At 39.5% G+C, this 24570-nt stretch overlaps 1 protein-coding gene across 4 annotated transcripts in view; it reads left to right on the forward strand.

Moving 5' to 3' along the window:
- The window catches only part of SMARCAD1 (SWI/SNF-related, matrix-associated actin-dependent regulator of chromatin, subfamily a, containing DEAD/H box 1), an 86188-nt gene that overhangs the window by 662 nt on the left and 60956 nt on the right, over window positions 1-24570 (forward strand). For 3 of the 4 annotated variants that reach the window (XM_005877781.2, XM_014549009.1, XM_005877783.2), the window contains exons 2-5: window positions 210-448; window positions 11984-12161; window positions 16158-16326; window positions 21765-21831. In XM_005877781.2, the coding sequence (XP_005877843.1) occupies window positions 259-448; window positions 11984-12161; window positions 16158-16326; window positions 21765-21831 (604 nt within the window). In that variant the 5' untranslated portion in view covers window positions 210-258. Of the gene's footprint in view, window positions 1-209; window positions 449-11983; window positions 12162-16157; window positions 16327-21764; window positions 21832-22386; window positions 22487-24570 lie in introns of those variants that run through there. The other variant, XM_014549010.1, reaches the window with a different exon arrangement.

The raw sequence follows: 24570 nt of genomic DNA on the forward strand, positions 1-24570 counted from the left end.
GGGGCGTGAAAGCAGCCATGGAGAGATGGAACACACCCCAGCTCGGTCCCCCTTCCCGTCGCCGTGGCCCAACAATGAGGCGCAGCCATAGCGGTCGGCCTGCGCCCCTGGCGCCTCGGCGGTGCCTGGATTGCCCCGGGAGGGACCTGCGCCGGCCTTGTACCGCATATTGTCCTCACGGCCTCTCTTTCTCCTTCTGTTTTCCGTAGCCGGTTCCTTTCCGACTCCCAGTCCCACAAGGTGGGGGCGGCCACCAGGATGAATCTTTTCAACCTGGACCGTTTTCGTTTTGAAAAAAGGAATAAGATTGAGGAAGCGCCCGAGGCAACACCCCCACCCTCCCAGCCTGGCCCTTCCTCGCCCATTTCCCTTAGCGCCGAGGAGGAGAACGCCGAGGGGGAGGTGAGCAGGGCAGGCAGCCCTGACTCCGATGTCACTGAGAAAACAGGTGAGTTACCACGCCGCCGCCGGATGGGACCTCCAGAGAGAGGTTTGCGAGACGAGAGGCGGAAGAGATTGCAGCTTTCATTCCCGATGTGACACGTGCTCATGCATTGTCTTCTTCCCCTGTGCCCCTTTGAAAGCAGCTTGGGGGCTGTCATAGGCACCGGGCCCTCCAGCTGAGCATCCATTCATGCCCGCTTCCCGTTTCTGCGAGTTCTTGGAATGTGGCCCAACAATGGAAGGTGAAATCAGCATTTAGGTCATCTTTAGGTCAGCCCTGTGAATCACCTGGTTACTTGGCCAGGTGTTGACACCGATTCCAGTATTTCTCCAAAAAATACTGATCACCGCCTGTGAGCGAGGCTCTATTCGAGGTGTCTGAAGACAACCTCCGTGAACAGAAGGTCAGATCACATTCCGATGTTGCCACTACTTGACTTCCTGGAGATCCCCAGAGTGCAGAAGAATAATTGGTGTTCTTTCTGGTGAATGAGCCATTTGAGAAGAAGCCCCAAATTAGCATTTCCATTTTAATCTGTTACAAATTCGAATATATTTGAATTCTTACTATGTTTTGACATAGTGCTTCACATTCTCATTTAATTGGCACAACAATCCTGTGAGATATTACCCACATATTGCAGAAATGAGACCCAGGGAGGTTAAATTGTTAGGAAGTAGGTATAACCAGAACTCAAATCCAAGCATTCTAATTCCTTTTTTTTCTTCTATTTTTTTGTTAATCCTCACCCGAGGATATTTTTTCCATTGATTTTTTTTTTACTGTTATTACATTAGTATAAATTTTTAAAAATTCATCTTTATTGTTGAAAGAATTACAGATGTCCTCCTCCCTCCGTTAACCCCCTCCACCTCACTCCCGCCACCCCCCGCCCCATACCTTCATTGCAGTATTGCCTGAGTTCATGGGTTATGCATTTAAGTTCTTTGGTTAATCTCTACCTGCCCCTTTCCCTCTGAGATTCATCAGTCTGTTCCGCCTCCCACATGCACTGCAATCATACACACCCCAATTGGGACTGAGCATCTAACCAGCAACCCAGGTATGTGCCCTTGACCGGGAATTAAACCCGAGATCCTTTCGTGCACGGACTGACACTCTAACTACTGAGCAACACTGGCTAGAGCCAAGCAATCTAACTCTTGAGGGTGAAAGGGATATTAAAAGTTTTATTTTAATGTTATTCCAATAATCTCCTTTTTAATGCAAAATCTGTATTTCACAAGCAGTTTTAAAATGAATGTGGCCCTGACAAGATTAGTGACATATATGTCTTAACTCTTGATATCTCTTATTTTGTTTGGTACTCTTCTGTTTAAATGTAACAGTGGTTAATGTTGGCAGAATCCCTACAAGGTCATTGGAGTACCATTTTTAAATACTTTCTTTTTTTTAAAATACATTTTTTATTAATTTTTTACAGAGAGGAAGGGAGAGGGATAGAGAGTTAGAAACATTGATGAGAGAGAAACATCGATCAGCTGCCTCCTGCACACCCCCTAACTGGTGATGTGCTCGCAACCAAGGTACATGCCCCTGACCGGAATCGAACCTGGGACCCTTGAGTCCGCAGGCCGATGCTCCATCCACTGAGCCAAACCGGTTAGGGCAGTGATGGCGAACCTTTTGAGCTTGGCGTGTCAGCATTTTGAAAAACCCTAACTTAACTCTGGTGCCGTGTCACATATAGAAATTTTTTGATATTTGCAACCATAGTAAAACAAAGACTTATATTTTTGATATTTATTTTATATATTTAAATGCCATTTAACAAAAATCAACCAAAAAAATGAGTTCGCGTGTCACCTCTGACACAAGTGTCATAGGTTCGCCATCACTGGGTTAGGGCTTAACACATTGAAAGCGGGAAAGGTATTTATATGTTTTAGTTATACGTTTAAGTTGACTGGTAGTAGAGCGCGGGTGATAAAAACTACCTGCAAACAATTTAAATACTTTCTTATTAATGGAATATGGTGAAATGATTTGTTTGGTTGGGTTAAGTAAGTAGGAGTCAAATATTGAAAGGCTTTCTTTGAAGAGCTTTGAACTTATCTGAATTCTGTGGGAAAGCACTGAAGGATTTAAGCACAGGAGGGATAGCCCTTTGTTTAATCTTTTAACAGATAATTTGATTTGTATAACATGCTATAGTTAATGTCTAAACATCTCGGTACTTTACTATTTTAACAGTAAATACATTTATCTGTTTCTTAGATAGGGCAGAGGGTTGTAGGCTTGGAATTTTGAGTCCTTAAAAGCCTCTGTCCATCATTTTAGTTAAATGGGACATTGGATAAGTCACTTAAAATTGAGATCCACAATTTTTTATTATGTAAAATAAAAGCACTTTGTAAACTGGGATTCAACGGAATGTTATACTTATTTATCAATATTAGTAATGTAAAATTCTTAATTGCCTTTTTAAAAAAAATATATTTTTATTGATTTCAGAGAGGAAGGGAGAGAGAGAGATAGAAACATCAATGATGAGAAAGAATCATTGATTGGCTGCCTCCTGCACGCCTCCTACTGAGGATTGAAGCTGCAACCCGGGCATGTGCCCTTGACCGGAATCGAACGTGGGACCCTTCACTCCACAGGCTAACACTCTATCCCAGGGGTTGGCAAACTTTTTGACTCGAGGGCCACAGTGGGTTCTTAAACTGGACCGGAGGGCCGGAACAAAAGCATGGATGGAGTGTTTGTGTGAACTAATATAAATTCAAAGTAAACATCATTACATAAAAGGGTATGGTCTTTTTTTTTTTTTAGTTTTATTCATTTCAAACGGGCCGGATCCGGCCCGCGGGCCGTAGTTTGCCCACGGCTGCTCTATCCACTGAGCCAAACCAGCTAGGGCTTAATTGCCTTTTCTAATCAGAAGATGTTTTTCTTCTTTTTTTAAAATATTTTCATTGATTTCAGAGAGGAAGGGAGAGGTAGAGATAGAAACATCAATGATGAGAGAGAATCATTGATCGGCTGCCTCCTGCACGCCCCACACTGGGGATCAAGCCCGCAACCCGGGCATGTGCCCTGACCGGGAATTGAACCGTGACCTCCTGGTCAATGCTCAACCACTGAGCCACGCTGGCTGGGCAGAAGATGTTTTTCTGCTTTACTTTTTTTTCTGTCTGAGACTTTACTCCCTTTTTATTGGGACTTTTTCTTTGGTACGTAAATTCATCTTAAAAACTAAGATTACCTTTAGGAATCTTATGGTCAGTCTTTTATTTTTATTTTTTAAAAATATATTTTATTGATTTTTTATAGAGAGGAAGGGAGAGGTATAGAGAGTTAGAAACATCGATGAGAGAAAAAAACATCGATCACCTGCCTCTTGCACACCTCCTGCTGGGTATGGGCCCGCAACCAAGGTACATGCCCTTGACCAGAATTGAACCTGGGACCTTTCAGTCTGCAGGCTGACACCCCATCCACTGAGCCAAACCAGTTAGGGTCATATGGTCAGTCTTGATGACACTGGAAAATACAAAAATTAAGTTTGTTCTGGGAATGATGATAATTCATCTTGTTAGGAATAGAGAGAGAGCTTTGCATTAAGAAGAATGTATTGTAAATGGTACCATGAATTTTGGAGAATTTTGAAAACTAAGGCTAAATTTTTACTTTCCCTTATAAGTACTAGGGATCCCTTAACGACTTCTGGTAGAAGGGTAAAATAAAGAGAGAAAGTTGTTTAGTAAAAAAAAAAAAGTCAATCTAACAGAGGATAGGGTTTGAAGAGAGATAGCATTTAGGAAACTTACAATCCAAACTTAGTGATGGCAGTAGAAATGAGGAAGAAATGTGAGAGTTTTCAAGTAAGAAAGGTCAAGGATTTAAAACTAGATTGCTGGTAGGAATGAGATAAAGTGATTGATAAAAATTTTAGTTTAGGTAATTGAAAAAAAATGGTGGTTTTGTACATCAGAACAGATATAAAGTACCCATTGTAAGTCATTGGGCATGCCTTTAAAAATTAAGAATCAGACCGACCGTTGTGACTCAATCGACCTATGAACCAAGAGGTCACGGTTCAATTCCTGTCAGGGCACATGCCCAGGTTGCAGGCTCGATCTCCAGGCTCCGATCTCTGGGGCGTATAGGAGGCAGCCAATCAATGATTCTCCTCATTGATGTTTCTATCTCTCCTCCCTTCATCTCTGAAACTAATAAAAATATATTTTTTTAAAAAATCAGCCCTAGCTGGTTTGGCTCAGTGGATAGAAAGTCGGTCCAAGGACTGAAGGGTCGGGAGCATGTACCTAGTTGCAGGCTGGTCCCTTTTCCTGGTCGGGGTGCATGTGGGAGGCAACCAATCAATGTGTCTCTCGCACATTGATGTTTCTCTCTGTCTCTCCCCCCCCTTCCACTTTCTATAAAAAATCAATAGAAAAATATCCTCAGGTGAGGATTAACAACAACAAATAATAATAAATTAAGAATCAAAGTCTTGTTCCAAACTAGCATTTTGGAGTACACCAAAGACAACTTAGTGTGGGGGATACAGATACTGAATTAAGTATATAGGCCTTGGCCTGTAGAGAGGATACGAAACCAAAGGTAGATTTAAGTTCTAACTTTGGGCTAGACATGAGATTGGAGAATTATCAGTGGGATATGAATATTTACCTTCCATTATCATTATATGGTAACTTCATATTCTGCCATTGTGGGATACTGCTATATTTGCTTATTTACAGTAGAGTGTTAGGGTCTAAATCATAGGATGGAAATTAAAAAATAAATATTTGTAATTACTCTTTTTCAGATACTCCTGTTATTTATCTAATTTGAGTTAAGATTTTATTTCTTATCATACTCCAGTTACTGTGACACAGCCACATCGTTTCTTGAAAATACCAAGCATAGTCCAATCTTTCCTTCTGCTTCCAAAGCTTTGCTCTTACTTGCATATGACTCTCAGCTTCTTCATTGGGGCTTGATGAAATGGTACCCTTTTTAGAAGGCCTTCTCATGATCACTCTCTCTGAAGTAACTCCCCTCCACCCCCAGCTTTACTCTACTGTATGTATTTATCGCTACCTAACATGGTATTTGCGTCTCTCTTATTAGACTGTGATCCTCAAGGGGCACCAAGGGGAAAGGACATGTAAATATATATAGCTAAAATAGTACAATACGGTAACTCACAGGGGAAGGTACTAAGCAGTGTAGGATCACAGTCCAATTCACAAATGATCATTCATTCTTCCTGGGAGGATCAGGAAAAGTCACGAAGAGATGACTAAATGGGCCCTAACCAGTGAATCATTTAATTCGGTGAACAAGAGACGAAAATATATGTTGCCTTAAACAGTCTGTGCTGTGTTTATGGGAAGGGAGAGTTATCTATGGAAGAAGAAGTTTAGGGAAATATTAGATAAAGCTGAAAAGAGAAATACAAACTGCTGGGTTTTTAGGAACCTTTATATTTTGTGAAAGGAGCACTGATTTTATTTGGTAAAGAATAGAGAGCATTTCAATGTGAGAAGACAAATAATGAAGCTATTGCATTTGAAGCCTAAATGTAGGGAAATGACAGTAGGGATGGTTGAGGGCAGTTTAGGGATGTTTATATGATATGTATTTTATGGTATTCTGCGTAGTTGAAAGGTAAATCTTCCTTGCTTACACAGCTGAGTAATTGACACTGTCAACCGAATTAGGTGGTACATATAGGAGGATGATACCAAAACAAATTGAATTTGAATTACTTTTCATATTTCAGTAAAGAGGTTTAATAGATGGTTGTACATCAGAGTTTGGAGCCTGAGAAATCAACTTTGGAATTACAGTTGTGGTAGTTAACAAAAAATGTCCTAAGCAAGATGTATAGTAAGAAACATCAATATTTAATGATGATCAAAGGAAGGGAAATTAATGACATGTAAAGGATGACTAGAATAGTCAGAAATGATAGTATCCGGGAAGCTAAAGATGGAGTATAGTGAACAGTATCAAATGTAGAGATGTCAAGTTGGATAGGGACTGATCAGGGACCACTTCTCTTGGAAATTAAAAGTTCTTGTTGACCTTTGTTTCAGTGGAAAGGCAAAGAGATGACTACTCTTTATGAAGGGAAAGAGAAACAGCTTGACAGGGAAGCAATGTCAGGAAAAGATGTTTCAGGATTGTTGAAAATTGAATATATTTGTAGAGATATTTTACCTAAGGTGGGGAGGGGAGTGAAGGAAATAAAAATAGATGGGTTCGTAGATTATTTTGAGGTTGGAATGAAGGAAAGTTTTAGTATATGCTTGATGAATTTCTTTTCTTGGTGACAAATGCCTTCTAAAGTGGTTACCATTTCAATGTGGTTGTCCTGTTGAAAGTAACATTTGTTTATAAGTGAGAAATTTTAAAAATTATATCAGTTATCAAAAAGACATTCAGAGAGCTGCTTTGCCACATACAGATTGTATGATCTTGGGTACATCAGCGGTTTTAGACTTCACTTCCTTTGTCTAGAGCAGTGGTTCTCAACCTTCCTAATGCTGCGACCCTTTAATATAGTTCCTCATGTTGTGGTGACCCCGATTTCATTGTTACAAATTGAACATAATTAATGCATAGTGATTAATCACAAAAACAATAATGTAATTATATATGTGTTTTCCAATGGTCGTAGGCGACCCCTGTGAAAGGGTCATTTGACCCCCAAAGGGGTCGCGACCCACAGGTTGAGAACCGCTGGTCTAGAGGTTCTCTGAAGTCCCTGCAAAAAGTAAAATGGATATGATTCTTTGAATGATGATGCAGAATATATCATTTTAGTGTCATGATTCTATAACCATTGGGTGTTACTCAGTCTTTTTCAGATGTGTGATCCAAAATGTGAATCATCTTTGTGTAGTCATTCTGGCTTCTTAATATCTGTACTTGAAAGTCAGTCCTTGGTAAATGATTTAGTGATGAATTGTTCTAATAGAAAAATGTAAGCACTCATCTATACTAATAATAGAGGAATGTGCATATTGGTTGGGAAGCCATCACACAACGACCAAACAGCAGGCTGCGTGGGGCGACCAGGCCGGCAGGGAGGGGCAGTGAGGGGCGACCAGGCCAGTGGCGTGGGGGGCAGTTGGGGGTGACCAGGCAGGCGGGGGGGGAGTTGGGGGTGACCAGGTTGGCAGGGGGGACAGTTGGGGGCTACCAGGCTGGCAGGGGGGGCAGTGAGGGGTGACCAGGCTAGCAGAGGGGGGCAGTTGGGGCAACCAGGTTGGCAGATGGGGCAGTTGGGGGCGACCAGGCTGGCAAGGGGGACAGTGAGGGGGAACCAGGCTGGCGGAAGAGGGCAGTTGTGGGCGACCAGGCCGGTGGGGGGGGCAATGAGGGGTGTTTGTCTTTTATTAGTGTAGATATATATATATGTTTTTTCTTTCTTTTAAATTACTGATTTTTTACAGAGAGGAAGGGAGAGGGATACAGAGTTAGAAACATCGATGAGAGAGAAACATTGACCAGCTGTTTCCTGGACACCTCCCACTGGGGATGTGCCCACAACCAAGGTACATGCCCTTGACCAGAATCGAGCCTGGGACCCCTCAGTCTGCAGGCCAACGCTCTATCCACTGAGCCAAACCGATCAGGGCAGATTTTTTTTTTTTAAATACATTTTTATTGATCTCAGAGAGGAAGGAGAGATAGTAACATCAATGATGAGAAAGAATCATTGATCGGCTGCCTCCTGCATGCCCCACACTGGGGATTGAGCCTGCATCCGGGGCATATGCCCTGATCTGGAATCAGTCTGTGACCTCCTCGTTCATACGTCAATGTTCAACCACTGAGCCACGCCGGCTGGGCAAACTGCCTTGAAAGTCAGTTGCCATGTTAAAGAATTGAACCATGTAAAGCAACACCCAACTAGAATACCAAAAATGGCATTGCTTTTGTTAAGTCTGCAGATGATATAGAGGTTTATGTGTTTCCATTTTACTTTGGGGAATCACTTCATTTGTGGACTATCAAATTGACTTAAACTAATTCTGTTTGGACTCATAATTTCCTTTTTAAGTTATTTGTTTTTGTTTTTTGAGTGGTCCTTGATCTTGGACCACTTTGGTGAAATCAGTGGCATACTGAAATGCTTTTGTTTCATAATAGACTTAGATATGAGAATGGGTATAAGCATACTGGGAAAATTTAGAATGTATGATTGTCTTCTCTTGTTCTCTTGTGCAGTCCACTAATGGGGAATTTCATTTGGAATTACCCCCTGGAACCTTGTAGTCTCCTTGCATCATCTTCTATCCCTAAAACATAATAGGCTTTTTAATTGTTCTTATATGAAAGGACAGGCTGTTGTTCCTCATGTTCTAACAGGAATTTGTTTATTCCTCACTCAGATTATGCCTCATAATAGTTATTTTCGTGGCTATTTACCTCCTATTATTTGTTTTCTTTAGGGCAAATTAGACTATAACTTGCCCTTTCTTTTTCTTTTATATACCCCACTTCCTGGTACAGTGCCTTAAACACAGAAGACATTCAGCAAATGTCAGAATTGAATACTATCCAATGACTTTATAATTGACTGGAGGCCCGGTGCATGAAATTCGTGCACGGAGGGGGGTTCCCTCAGCCCAGCCTGCACCCTCTCCAATTGGGGACCCCTTGGGGGATGTCCAACTGCCGGCAGTCAGACATCCCTCTTGCAATCTGGGACCGCTGGCTCCTAACTGTTCACCTGCCTGCCTGCCTAATCGCCCCTAACTGCCCTCCCCTGCTGGCCTGGTTGCCCCCAACTGCCCTCCCCTGCCGGCCTGATCTCGCCCCCAACTGCCCTCCCCTGTTGGCCTGATCTTGCCCCCAACTGCCCTCCCCTGCAGGCCTGATCTTGCCCCCAACTGCCCTCCTCTGCTGGCCAATTTGGTTCTGATTGGTCAGTTTCTATGCCAGTCAGCATCAAAAGCTCCGCCTCCTAGGCAACCATTGGCTCCCCCACAGCACCCAGATTTGGTTCTGATTGGTCAGTTTCAATGCCAGACAGCATCAAAAGCTCCACCTTCTAGCAGCCATTGGCTCCCCACAGCACCCACATTTGGTTCTGATTAGTTGGTTTCTATGCCAGTCAGTGTCAAAAGCTCCGCCTCCTAGGCAGCCATTGCCTGCCCACAGCACCCACATTTGGTTCTGATTGGTCGGTGTCTATGTCAGCATCCTAGGCAGCCATTGATTCTTCACAGCATCCACATTTGGTTCTGATTGGTCAGTTCCTATGTCAATCAACGTCAAAAGCTCTGCCTCCTAGGCAGCCATTCGCTCCTCATAAATTCTGTTCTGATTGGTCGGTTCCTATGCTAGTTAGTGTCTCTGGGCCTAGGAGAGAAAGAAGGCCTGGCTGCTGGCGAAGACCAGAAAGAAAGAGGGCTGACTGAAGGACTTCTGGGTTTGTCAGCCTTCAGTTGTGATTGGTTGTTACAACCCTGGCTTTTATATATTAGGATTTTTCTTTTTCACCTTCCTTATCTTCATTTTTGTATTTTGTGTATGTATATGACCTTGTCTCCTTTGTGCTGTTGCTTAAACATGCTGGTTTGCTTTGGGTCAAAAGCATCAGTGCATCAGGAATATCTTAGCTATTTTTGCTGTTGCTTATTTCCAAAAATAGTCCAAACAAATCTAAGCATTTAGCACTATTCTAATTCTAGATTAGTGAGTATTTTGGAAAGCTGGTATTTTATATAAACAAGCTTTTATTGTACCCATTAGTTTTCAAAGTGTGGTGGTCTTTGAACCTTTGGGCTCCTTCAGGTCAAAACTATTTTCATAATAAGACATTACTTGCCTTTTTCACTATGTCGATATTTGCACTGATTGTACAAAAGCAATGGTAAGTAAAACTGCTGGTGCCTTAACACGAATCAAGGCCAAGACTCCAAACTGTTATAGTAGTCATTGTATTCTTAAAAAATTTTAAATGCCAGTTTCACTTAAGAATGTTCTTTTTTTTTAAATCCTCACCTGAGGATATTTTGTCCATTGCTTTTCAGAGAAAGTGAGACGGAGAGAGAGAAACATCGATGTAAGAGAGACACATCAACTGGTTGCCTTCTGCACATGTTCCCATAACCCAGGTATGTGCCGGGAATCAAACTTGAGACCCTTCAGTGCACGGACCGACACTGTAACACTAGCCACACTGACCAGGGCAAGAATGTTCTTGATAAAGCAGCACAAATTATTACTTTCAATAAACTTCAACTTATCAGTAGGCACTTTTATAATATTTTGTGAAACAAAATGTGAACTAACCTTTGCTGCATACCAAAATACAATGTTATTTCAAGGGAAAGCATTTGAGCGATTGCTTTGAGTTGTGAGCTGCACTTGTCATTTTTTTTCACAGAGCACCATTTTTACTTGAAAGGATGATTTACCAACAACTATAGTTATGCAGACATTTTCTCAAAAATGAATAGCGATATCAAGGAAGACCACTGATAGTATTTATTGCTAGTGATAAAATTCTATTTTTCAAAGGAAAGTTTGGATTTTGGAAAACTAGTATCCACAGCTGTGAGTTTGACAATATCTAGGTATTTAGAGATCGGTGGTGGTATTATTGAATCTATTTTTTAAAAAAAATATCATGAAATATGTCAACATTTAGTAGATCTGCATTAATCAGGGAGTTAGCCAGTATTTTCCAATGACCAATCCACACAATGTTACAAAATAATGTTGGGGTTAAAGATCTATTAAAGTACAAAATAGACCAATGGGTTTTATTTATTTATTTAAATATATATATATGTATATATATTTTTTACTGATTTCATAGAGGATTGGAGAGGGAAAGAGAGATAGAAACATCAGTGATGCGAGAGAATCATTGGTTGGCTTCCTCCTGCACACCCCCTCTGGGGATTGAGCTCACAACCTGGGCATGTGGCCTGATCAGGAATTGAACCAGTGACCTCTTGGTTCCTGGGTCGATGCTCAACCACTGAGCACACCGACCTAGCTAGACCAGTGAGTTTTAATATAACATAATGCAAAAGTTTATTCATATGGTTTCTGATTCCAAACTGCAATTAGCCTTTAAAAAAACTACCACCTGTCAAATTTGGATTTAGAATCAAAGAAAAACATCTCTAGTAATGTAAAAAAAGCTATGAAAGTACTCCTTTCCCTAGTTTTATAACTGGCTAAGAGACAAGATTGAAATTCAAGTCTTTTAGGCTCTAGTGTCCATGTTCTCTTAGCTAGACCTGAACTAGGAAATAAAAGCATAGAGAAAAGGATTGGAATATAGAACACAAACCTCAGTTTTGCAGTTTTCACCAGGGTCATGCTAGTGAATAACCTGTGAAATGGAAAATCATTTAACACCAGCTCTGGTCAGTAATTTTTTTCTTTAAAAAGTCGTAGAAATTTTTGTTCTTACAATGGGAACAATGAATGAAGTTAAAGATATTTAGCTCATGATTCTAATTATAAAAAATTTGCTTTATTTTCAAGTTGCTAAAAATGTCTTTTCCTTTTCTCTTTTCTCCCCACCAGAAGATTCTAGTGTTCCAGAAACTACAGTAAATGAAAGAAAACCAAGTATATCATGTTTGAAGAATCAAGGAGGAATACAGTATATTGATTTATCTTCTGATAGTGAAGATATTGTTTCTCCTAACTGCTCCAATACAGTTCAAGAGACAAAATTCAACAAAGACACAGTGATTATAGTGTAAGCAGCTAAATAGGTTCATTACATTTTCATTGTAAGGATTTTTTGAGAAAAGTTTACTTAATTATATTTTCCTTTTTTGCCTTTTTCTATTACATCTTGGTTATTTTTTACTAACTTAGAAATGTACAGAGGTGGTGTATTTCTGGGTAATGATGATTTTCAGTAAGTTATTGAGAACAAATAGTTAATTATTTTTAACTAGAGGCCCGGTGCATGAAATTCATTCATGGATAGGGTCCCTAGGCCTGGCCGGCAATCAGGGCTGATCGGGGCCTTCTGACTGCTGGCAGGGGCCTTCCTTCGTTCCGTGCCACCCCCTGGTTGTCAGCACATGTCATAGCGAGCAATCAGTCTTCCGTTTGAACTCCCACGGAGACAATTTGCATATTAGGATTTGTATGTATGTATACACACACACACACACACACACACACACACACACACACACTTTCCAAAGATAGAAAATTAATTTAACAAATACCTTTGTTCACTTACAACTGCTTTGTGACTTGTTCTTAAGTCCCAGAGTCAAATCATTTAACATTTCTTGGGCACATTCTGTGGGGTAGCAAAGAGTTTCTATTGTAGTCAGGAGAAAGATAATAAACATAAAAAAAATGTCAAATAATAGATATTGTGGGCAAAAATGGAAAGGAAATATGCAGTTTGGGGCCAGGGGTAGGTGCATGGTTTCTTAAGAGCACAGCTAGTAAAAAGGCTTCATTGAGAAGACGATAATTGGGCAAAGACCTGAAGGGGATAAGAAAGTGAACCATGTAGAAAATGGGGTGGAGAATGTATTCCAGATATTGGAAATTTTCCTCTTCAATGATCCTAAAATGGTTTTATGCCTGGCATTTTTTAAAAAAATATATTTTATTGATTTTTTTACAGAGAGGAAGGGAGAGGGATAGAGAGTTAGAAACATCGATGAGAGAGAAACATTAACCAGTTGTCTCCTGCACACCCCCCACTGGGGATGTTCCCGCAACCAAGGTACATGCCCTTGACTGGAATTGAACCTGGGACCCTTCAGTCCGCAGGCCGACGCTCTACCCACTGAGCCAAACCAGTCAGGGCTATGCCTGGCATTTTTTGAGAAAAATGATGCAGAATAAAGGTCCTGTAGTCACAAGGGGTAAAGGAGGTGCTTAATCATGTTAAGCCCATAGGCTATTTGTCTTTTATTCTGGATGAGATGGGAAGCTAATTGAACAGAGGAGTAAAATTGAAGCTAATTGAACAGAGGAGTAAAATTGTCTGACTTACATGTTTGGCAGGACTTTGATGCTGTAGGGGTGTAGTAATAGAAACATGAATATTGTTTTAATAACCCAGGCAAGAAATGATGGAGGTTTAGATCAGGCTACTACTTGTGGAAATGATGAAAAGTGGTGAGGTTCTGCATATACTTTGAAGGTAGAGCAGAGAGGATTTATTGATGGATTTCATGTGGGGTGGGAGAAAAAGGAGTCAAAGATGACCAGAAGATTTTTGGTCTGAGCAACTAGGAGAATGGAATTAACAATTAACTGAGATAAGAAGACTATCTTGAATATGCTGTGATTGACAAGACTCTTAGACATATAAGTGGAGATGGCAAGTAGGCAATTGAATGTGACATTTGAATTCTGGGGAAAGATCTAGATTACATACCTAATTTTGTAAGTTGTCAGAGTATAGATTTTTTTTTTACTTGTTGTTGACTTTAACGGGGTGACAATGGTTGTTATACAGGTTTCAGGTGCACAATTCCCCTAATCTGTATGATCTGTGCCCTGTATAGTGTGTTCACCACCCCAAGTCAAGTCTCCTTCCAGCATATAGATTTGATATTTAAAGCCACATGATTAGATGAAATCACCAAGGGACACTAGTATAGCTGGAAAACAGATCTCTTGGATTTAGATTTAACAATTAAAATTATTTCTGTTAGTTGCATCTATTATCAGGGATTTTCAACTTTTTTCATCTCATGGCACACAATAAACTAATTACTAAAATTCTGCGACACACAAAAAAATATATTTGCTTTTTTGCCCATCTGACCAAAAAAATTAGGTATAATTTTTATTCATTCACCCTGGACAACTATTGTTGTGTTGGCTGTTGTCATTTTTATATTTGACAACCCAAGGGAAAAGAGGTCAGTGCCGTTTACTAAATAGTCAGGTATTGCACGTTTTAAAAATTCTTGTGGCAAACTTGTTCAAAATCACTGATAATTATTATTCTTATTATGATTTTATTATTATTTGGGTGTCCCCCCCAAAACACTTTAACAGCTGATAGCTCAATTTTGAAAGTGAAATGTATTTTAATAATCACTGCCTTTATTCAAAATGTGTGTATACATTTTTTGGGAACACCCTATATTGAAGTAAATTATAGACATCCCAACATTACTCCCTTTGATTCTTTGCTATACATCCCCCTCCGCTATCAATGAATAATTCTCCACTATCATTCCCAGTTTATGTTCAGATTTGATGTGTTTTGTAGCTGGTTTTTCATGCCAGGATCCTAACTAGAAACATCCACTGCATTTGGATATTATGTCTCTTAATTCTTCATAAACTCCCCTCCTCTTCTCTTTTTTAATGGTTTCAACTTATTGAGGAGATCAAGTCTTTCCTTAGAGACAATAGATTTTTCTGATTATTTCCTCATGGTGGTATTGAATTTATTTCTGTACCACTTGTTGTGAACTGGACATTAAATTCAAGGCATATTCATATTTGTCAAAAGCATGACTACTTAACTTACTACATCAAGAGACCCATGAGTTTGTCCCAGTGAATGGTCATGAGCTTGCTCACTAGCTTTAGGTTGTCATGCAGAAGAGCAGGTTTCTTTGGAAGAGGTCGTCCAGAGCAGGAATTGTAAAAGGATTCCAACCTGAATACTTGTATTTTCTCCAAGGACTAGGAAAGCATGAGAGGAAGCATGAACATAGTGAGGCAGAGTGAGAATTCAGAGTTGAGTACATTAGGAATGAGAAATCTGGGTGTAATAGAAAGGGAGACACATGTAATTGTCTTCAAATACTGAAAGACAGGCCTAGTGACAAATGAAGAGATTGATTTTACCCTGTTACCTTAGAGCAGTTTCTCAGAGCAAAGTTTAAGAAGTCAACCTAGAAGCTTAAAATACATGTTCCTGTCAGTGCCCTAATAGGTCCAACTGATCTAACATGAATAGGAGTAGAGAAGTTAGTAAAGTACAGATTCCGGATATGTGTCCAAGAGAGCTGTCAAAAAATAGAACTAGCTGCACAGCAAAATCTGCACTCTGATCTCCAGAATGCCTACCATGGTAGAAAACTGAAATTTCAAATGGAGATTTTTTGTTTGGGAGATAGATGAGTAAAACTTGGCCCCTAATGTCTTCTATTATAGGCTAAACATATAAGCTAAAATGGAACATGATTAAAATTGGTTGTTGTAGAATAAAGCCTCATATGGAGTAAATGCTCCCTGTCTGCTAAGGAAGTATTTTGTTCCTGGCAGAGATTCTGATATTGATGGGACCATTCCGATTTTAACACAGATTGTAGTCACATAGGCCATGAAAATTATTTTTTCTTCCTATTCATGTAGTCTTCATAATTTCTCAGGAACAACATGACAACACTCATCTGATATGCAGAATATAGGTGAACAACGTAGGAAAGAGAAGTGGGCATGCAATAAATATGTGTGTGTCTTAAAAAATAAATGTTGGTGTTTTGTTTTTTTCTTTATCATTCCAGCCTGGATAATCTGAAACATTTTCGGAATATGCAGATTTTGGGAAAGTAGATTTATATACATAAACATTTTGAAATGAAAAAAGTTGTGTTGTTTTAATCTTTGACAGATGTAGATTTCATTTAATATTAAAAAGAACTGCAGATGTGCCGTATTTCATATTTTCATATATACATGTGTATACAATTATAATGCAGTAGCATTAACAATACATTAAATTGTTTTTCTCTGAAAATGATTTTAGTTCTGAGCCATCTGAAGATGAAGAGTCTCAAGGCCTGCCTGCCATGACAGGTAGAAATAATGCTATTTCAGAACTGGAAGACCTTTCGGAATTGGAAGACCTTAAAGATGCTAAACTTCAGACCTTGAAGGAACTGTTCCCACAAAGAAGTGACAGTGATTTACTTAAGGTTATACCCTTTTTTAGTAACTGGTTATTGTAGCTGTAATTATGTTTAATATCTCTCCTGTATCTAGTGCTATATTTAGTCATTTTTCTAAAGATACTTTATGTTTTAAGATAATTATTAACTTCTTTCTGTGTAATAATTAAGGAAAATGTCAGGGATTTACTTGAAAGAGTTAATAATAGGTGAGGTTACTCACCTATAGATAATACAATGAGTTTTCCTCAGTAGCTCTCATACATAGCTTGTGAATTCTTGTGTGCTTGAATGGTTTTAAAATGAGAACACCCTCCCCTGCCAATCTTCCAGAGAAGCTCACAAATGTCAGGAGGCTTCCCCCCACCCCCATAATGATAAGGGGTTGCTGGCATACATTATAGTACATGCTTATGCTGCTGTAAGAAAGAAGGAATTCTTACCATTTGCAACAGCATGGATGGAACTGGAGAGCATTATGCTAAGCTAAATAAGCCAGTCAGAGAAAGATAAATATCACATGATCTCACTCATTTGTGGAATATAATGAACAACATAAACTGATGAACAAAAATAGAACCAGAGAAGCATCAAACAGACTGTCCAACCTATGAGGGAGGGCGGGAGGTGAGGGTGTAAGAGATCAACCAAAGGACTTGTATGCATGCATATGAGCATAACCAATGGACACAGATAGTAGGGGGGTCAGGGCATGTGCTGGGGGGTGGGAGCAGCCAGGGAGAGGTCAGTGGGGGAAAATGGAGACTTATGTAATATTTTAAACAGTAAAGAATTTAAATTTTAAAAATTTACATAGTACACGCTGTTTCTAAAAGGAATAGCTGCTCCTTAACTGCAGCAGGATATGACTATGTGATAGTCATTGATAGCCCATTTTTATCAGACATTGTGATTTTTCAAATAAAGTGAAAAGGATGGATTTTTATTTAATACTAGAGGCCCAGTTCACGAATTTGTGCACCAGTGGGGTCCCTCGGCCTGGCCTGCGAGATCAGGCCGAAACTGACTCTCTGACATCCCCCAAGGGGTCCCGGATTGGGAGAGGGTGCAGGCCAGGCCGAGGGACCCCGGTGCACGATCGGGGCCAGGGAGGGACGCGGGAGCTTGGCCAGCCGGGGAGGGACAGCGGGAGGGTTCCAGGGAATGTCCGGCCTGTCTCACTCAGTCCCAATCAGCTGAACCCCAGCAGCAAGCTAACCTATCGGTTGGAGCATCTACCCCCTGGTGGTCAGTGCACGTCATAGTGAGTTGTTGAGCGGCCTTAACATATCATTAGCATATTATGCTTTGATTGGTTGACTGGATGACCAGACACTTAGCATATTAGGCTTTTATTATATAGGATTGATCAATTTCATAGTTTTATTTTGATATAATTTAAATGTTATAAAGATCACCTACCTAAAATGTATAATTTAGCCCAGCTGGCCTGGCTCAGTGGTTGAACGTTGAGCAGGAGGTCACGGTTCAATTCCCAGTCAGCACACATGCCTTGGTTGGAACCCCAGTAGGAGGCGTGCAGGAGGCAGCCAATCAATGATTCTCATCATTGATGTTTCTATCTCTCTCTCCCTCTCCATTCCTCTCTGCAATAAATAAAAATATATTAAAAATAAATAAATAAAATGTATAATTTAGTGATAAAATGTATAATTTAGTGGTTTTTAGAGATTTACAGCCATCACCATAATCTAATTTTAGAGCATTTTGATCATTCCCAAAAGAAACCTTGTACTCATTAGCAATCACTCCATTTATTTATTTATTTATTTTTTTAAATATATTCCACTGATTTTTTTTTTTTTTACAGAGAGGAAGGGAGAGGGACAGACAGTTAGAAACATCGATGAGAGAGGAACATCGATCAGCTGCCTCCTGCACGCCCCCCACCAGGGATGTGCCCGCAACCAAGGCACATGCCCTTGGCCGGGATTGAACCCGGGACCTTTGAGTCCGCAGGCCGGCGCTCAATCCACTGAGCCAAACCAGTTAGGGCTAGCAATCACTCCATTTATATAGATTGGTCTAATCTGGACTTTTCATATATGGGACCTATATATATAAAAGGCTAAGTGACCATCCGACTGGCCGGTAGGTATGACACCACTAGGGGGCAGACGCTCAACGCAGGAGCCTTCAAGCCCTGGCACCACCCCAGGTGCGGCCAGCCATGGAGGGACTGTGGGAGGTTGGCTCCAGGGCATGTCCAGCCCACCTTGCCCAGTTCTGCCCCGACGGACACCTTCTAATTAATTTCCTTTTAATATGCACAAATCTGTGCACTGGGGCACTAGTTACATAATAACTAGAGGCCTGGTGCACAAAACTTGTGCACATGGGGGGGGGGGTCCCTCAGCCCAGATTGCGAGAGGGCGCAGGTCAGGCCAAGGGACCCCATCGGTGCATGATCAGGGCCAGGGAGGGACGCAGGAGGTTGGCCAGCTGGGGAGGGACCGCGGGAGGGCTCCAGTCCTGATCGGCCGGACCCCAGCAACAAGTAACCTACTGGTTGGAGTGTCTGCCCCATGGTGGTCAGTGCACGTCATAGTGACTAGTTGACCAGTCAACTGTCTGCTCCCTGGTGGTCAGTGCAAGTGGTTGAGTGACCTTAGCATATCATTAGCATATTATGCTTTGGTTGAATGAACAACCGGACGACTGGACACTTAGCGTATTAGACTTTTATTATATAGGATGATCTTTTGTGACTGGCTTGTCTTCACTTAGCATAAGGTTTTGAAGTTCATCCGTGTTTATCAGGACTTCATTCCTTTTTATAATAACTAAAGAAAAACAAAATACCATTCAGGACAAACAAAATAAGTCTGAACTGAAGGTATTCTGGGCCTGCTAGTTTGAACTCTGAAGTATAGATTAAGTTTTCTATTCCCTGTTATTTTTAACATGAACCCCCCCCCCCCTCGAATTATCATTTTGATACCTTCTCATTGTTAGATAAAGGAAAATTTAGTGTTATTTATCTTGGGTGTACCTTTTTTTCCTGCTAGCAGTGTTATTTGCTTCCTGGTGTGATCCCCTCCCCCTCTCTCCCCCCCAGCATAAGAAGAAAAGAAATGTAGCTACTAGTAGATACAGGGGCTACTTACAGTGTTGGAAAGAGTTTCCAAAAGAAACAAATCTCAGTTTAACAATACTTTGTAGCTTGTTGCCAAATTTTTATGTGGTTCAAGGGGATTTTTTTCCTATAGGAATATTTATCTCTTATTTTATAATTTTTTAAATTCTTTATTGTTGAAAGTATTAACATATGTCTCTTTTTTCCCCCCATTGACCTCTCCCAGCCTACTCCTGCCTCCCAGCACAGGATCTCCCCCCCCTATTGTTTTGTCCCCCCCCCCCCCCCATTGTTCATGTCCATTGGTTATGCTTATACCAGTATACATGCATGCAACTCTTTTGGTTGATCTCTTACCCCCTCCCCCCATTATTTTATAATTTTAATGGGAAAATAGGCTTGATACACAGAATTTATTTGTATGTTTCATTAATTAGAAAATTTTGGAATTTAGCATATCACTCCCTTCATAGCAAAGTACTCCCTTGAGGTAATCTGGATTTCAAGTGATCCCTGACATTTCAAGAGATTTAAAGGTGGCATTTATAAATTACTTTGCAAAGTTTTTTAGACCCATATAATAGAATTGAGGTTATAAAATATAAATTTAGTCATAGATTTGTAAAGCGTATGCTTTGGATATTTTGAAAAGGAAGAGGGACTTACAGGATCTGTAAGGACCCAAGATAAGAAAACTAGTATAGAAGACAGCATTCTCGTTTGATTTGAGCCTTTTTAATTTAATTTAATACAAAAATAGCTTATTTTAAAAAGTAAAATTTATTTTTAAGATCTTTATTGTTGAAAGTATTACATCAACCTCTTCCAGCCTGCTCCCATCCTCCCCCTCACCCCAGGCCCTTACTACCTCCTCCTCTGTGCCCATGGGTTATGCGTATATACATACAAGTTCATTGGTTGGTCTCTTCCCACCCACCCTCCCCTTCCTTCCCTCTGAGGTTCAACAGTCTGTTCATGCTTCTAAAAAATATATTTTTTTATTGATTTCAGAGAGAAAGGGAAAGGCAGAGAGAGATAGAAACATTAATGATGAGAGAGAATCATTGATCAACTGCCTCTTGCACACCCCACACTGAGGATCGAGCCCATAACCCCTACATATGCCCCAACTGGAAAGCGAACTGTGACCTGATTATAGGTTGATGCTCAATCACTGAGCCATGCTGGCTGGGATAAAAAAAAATTTTTTAATCCTCACTTGAGGATATGTACATTGATTTGAGGGAGAGAGAGAGAGAGAGAGCTAGAGAGAGAAACATTAATCAGTTGCCTCCCATACTCACCCCAACTGGGGATTGAACCCAAAACCTAGGTATGTGCCCTGACTGGGAATTGAACCTGCAAACTTTTTAGTGTACAGGATTATGGTCCAACCAACTGAGCCACCCAGCTGAGGCAAAAGTAAGATCTTTTAAAACCAGATAACTCATTGGAAGTATAGGAAACTTTAGTAAGAGAAAAATATGGACTATTCAGTTTCTCCTGAGATCTAAAATGTAACAGAACAGTGTGAAAATATATTGAAGATGTTTATTACATAAGTAATATATGAATATGTTCTTGAACAAATTCAACCAATTCAGAGGTAGAGTAAAAATCAAAAGAACCCTTTATCCAACTCATCTAGGAAGTATTAGATTTTAAAAAAATAATTGCATAATTATAATATGTCAGTGTCCACTGCTAAATGTTAGTTGAAAAGGAATAATATAAATGTCTGTTGGTCTCCCCCTCTCCCTACTTTCTCTTATCCTTTCCCCGCACCCTCCTCAGGGCCTGGAAATGTAAATAGAAAGTTTTTAAGGCTCCAGTGCACAATTTTATAATTAACAAAAGCCTTGACTATGCTGTACATATTTGACTATATTTTAATTTTTCCTTTGCAGTGATGAGTGAATTTGATACATTTTAAGATATGCTTAGATAACCCTAACCAGTTTGGCTCAGAGGATAGAGCTTTGGCCTGCGGACTGAAAGGTCCCAGGTTCGATTCTGGTCAAAGGCATGTACCTAGGTTGCGTGCACATCTCCAGTAGAGGGTGTGCAGGAGGCAGCTGGTCGATGTTTCTCTCTCATTGATGTTTCTAACTCTCTATCCCTCTCCCTTCCTCTCTGTAAAAAAATCAATAAAATATATATATAAAAAAAAGATATGCTTAGATAAGTTCAGACTTTTCGATAAACCAGGTTGCCTGAAAATTTATCATAGGATTTAATGAATTTAAAACTATGACATACATATTTCCCGACTTTATATATATTTAATAAATTTGTTCTTTAATATTTTGATAAATGAAGCAATTCTTAGTGCTCTTTTTAAAATATTAATATTTTCTCATTCTGTTAGTTGATTGAATCAACCAGCACAATGGATGGAGCAATTGCTGCTGCCTTGCTGATGTTTGGTGATGCAGGTATGCCTGACTTAGTTTCACACTATATTGACTTATTACATAAGAATCTTTTCATTTTTAATATCTATAATAATAAAAGTGTAATATGCAAATTGACCAAACGGCTGAACAGCGGAATGACCGTCCGAATGACCTGGATGAAGCCAGCTGCGAGGCAGCGGCCAAGGCGGCCAGGGCTGCAAAGGCCTACCCTTTCATGAATTTCTTGCATCTGGTCTCTAGTTGCTCTATAATTTACCAAGTTCCTACATGAATTCTTATAGGATACTTATGAGATATTAGTAACTTCATCATTTTTAGATGAAGAAACTGAATCTTAAGGTTAAGTGACTTACCCATTCATACAGCTATTTCGGAACCCAGTTTTCTAGATTGATTCTCTCCCCTTCTTCCCCCCCCCCCCCCAAAAAAAGGGGGGGGCAGCTTTCCATTGGTAATTTTGCTTGTTTTCTACAGATCAGATTTCATAACAATGAAGTTTTGGAAGATACATAATTTTTTCTTAAGTATCCTTTCTAATTGCATTGTGGTTTTATTCACAGGTCTACAAATCTGAGTCAGTAGGAACATAATGTCTTGTGGGAAGTCCTAGCTGGAAATCATCATTCCTTCATTTAGTAAATACTTATGCTAAGTTCCAGTCTTGGGATACAAAATAAATGCATTTAAAGGAGCTTGCAATATAAAAGCAATTTTTTAAGTAAATGCCATCTTGATTTTTTTTAACTTGTACATATCAAACAGGTAAAAATAACTTGTAATCTTACTACCAAAAAGTAAGGAAGGAAAGCAAACCCGTACTTCATTAACCACTCTTAAATTTGCTTTGTATAATTTTCAGCTTTTACATTGCTTATACATACCATTATACAACACACATACAGGAGGTTATGAATGTAATTATAGTACTGGTTTGCATTTTTTAAATTTATTAGGGAACACTTGTTAACATTATATAGGACCTGTACAATTCTGTATACTGCTTACCACCCAAAATCTTGTCTCCTTTGATCACCATATATTGACCCCCTTTACCCTCTGGTAACGACCATACTATTGTCTGTGTTTATGAGTTTGTTTTGTTTGTTCATTTGTTACTTTCTACTTTATATTCCACATGTAAGTAAAATCATACGGTTCTTGTCCTTTTTCACTGACTTACTTTACTTAGCATGATACCCTCAAGATCTATTCATGTTGTCACAAATGGCAGTATCCAATCCCTTTTTTTTTTTTTAAATATATTTTATTGATTTTTTACAGAGAGGAAGGGAGAGAGATAGAGAGTTAGAAACATCGATGAGAGAGAAACATCGATCAGCTGCCTCCTGCACATCTCCTACTGGGGATGTGCCTGCAACCAAGGTACATGCCCTTGACCAGAATCGAACCTGGGACCTTTCAGTCCGCAGGCCGACGCTCTATCCACTGAGCCAAACTGGTTTTGGCTCCAATCCCTTTTATGGCTGAGTAGTAGTCCACTGTATATATGTACCATATCATCTTTATCCAATCAACAAACAATACTCAGGTTGTTTCCATGTCTTGGCCACTGTGAATAATGCTGTAGTTAACATAGAGGTACATATGTCTTTACAAATAAATGTTTTCAAACTTTTCAGGTAGATTACCAGAAGAGGGATTGCTGGGTCATATAGTAGCTCTATTCTTAATTTTTTTTTAAGAACTTTCATAATGTTGTTCATAGTGGCAATACCAATTTACATTCCCACTAGCAATATATGAAGGTTCTTTTACATCCTCTCTAACACTTGTTATTTCTTGTCATGTTGATAATAGCTATTTTAACAGGTATGAGGTATTAACTCATTGTGGTTTTGATGTGCATTTCCCTTATAACTAGTGAATTTGTGCACCTTTACATATATCTGTTGGCCATTGTATGTCTTCTGGGAAAAGTGTCTGTTCAGCACCTCTGTCCATTTTTTAATTGGATTGTTTGTTTTTTTGTTGTTGAATTATAATAGTTTTTATATATTTTGGATATTAGCCCTTTATTGAAGGTATCATTAGGGAATACCTTCTCCCATTCATTGATTGCCTTTTTTGTTGTTGTTAACAGTTTCTCATACTGTGCAGTTTTTTAATTCAACACAATCCATTCATTTATTTTTGCTTTTATTTCTTTTGCCTTTGAGGTCAAGTTCATAAAAACCTCTGAGATGAAGATCCATTAAGTTTAGTATTTATGTACCTATGCTTTTTTCCATATATTTTATTTTTTTCAGATCTTATATTTGTTTTTAATTCATTTTGAGTTAACTTTTGTGAACAGTGTCAGAAATCTAGTTTAATTTTTTTGCATGTGGCTTTTCAAATTTTCCAATACCATTTATTGAAGGTATTTCCTTTTACCATGGTATGTTTTTGGCACCTTTGTAAAAAATCAGTTGCTCATGTATGTGTGAGTTTATTTCTGGGCTCTCAGTTCTCTTCCATTGGTGTGTGTGTCTATTTTTCTGTCAATATCTTACTGTTTTGTAGTATAATTTGAAATCAAGGAAATGTGATACCTCCAGCTTTGTTTTTCCCCCCTCGGGATTGCTTTGGCCGTTTGGGGTCTTGTATGGTTCCTTACAAATTTGATGGGGTTTTTTTTTTTATCTATTTCTTTGAAAAATGCCTTTGGGTTTTTTATGGGGATTGCATTAAATCTGTATATTGCTTTAGGCCAGTGATGGCAAACCTTTTGAGCTCGACGTGTCAGCATTTTGAAAA

Source organism: Myotis brandtii, unplaced genomic scaffold (assembly GCF_000412655.1).
Source record: "Myotis brandtii unplaced genomic scaffold, ASM41265v1 scaffold530, whole genome shotgun sequence".
In the NCBI taxonomy this organism is placed as follows: domain Eukaryota; kingdom Metazoa; phylum Chordata; class Mammalia; order Chiroptera; family Vespertilionidae; genus Myotis; species Myotis brandtii.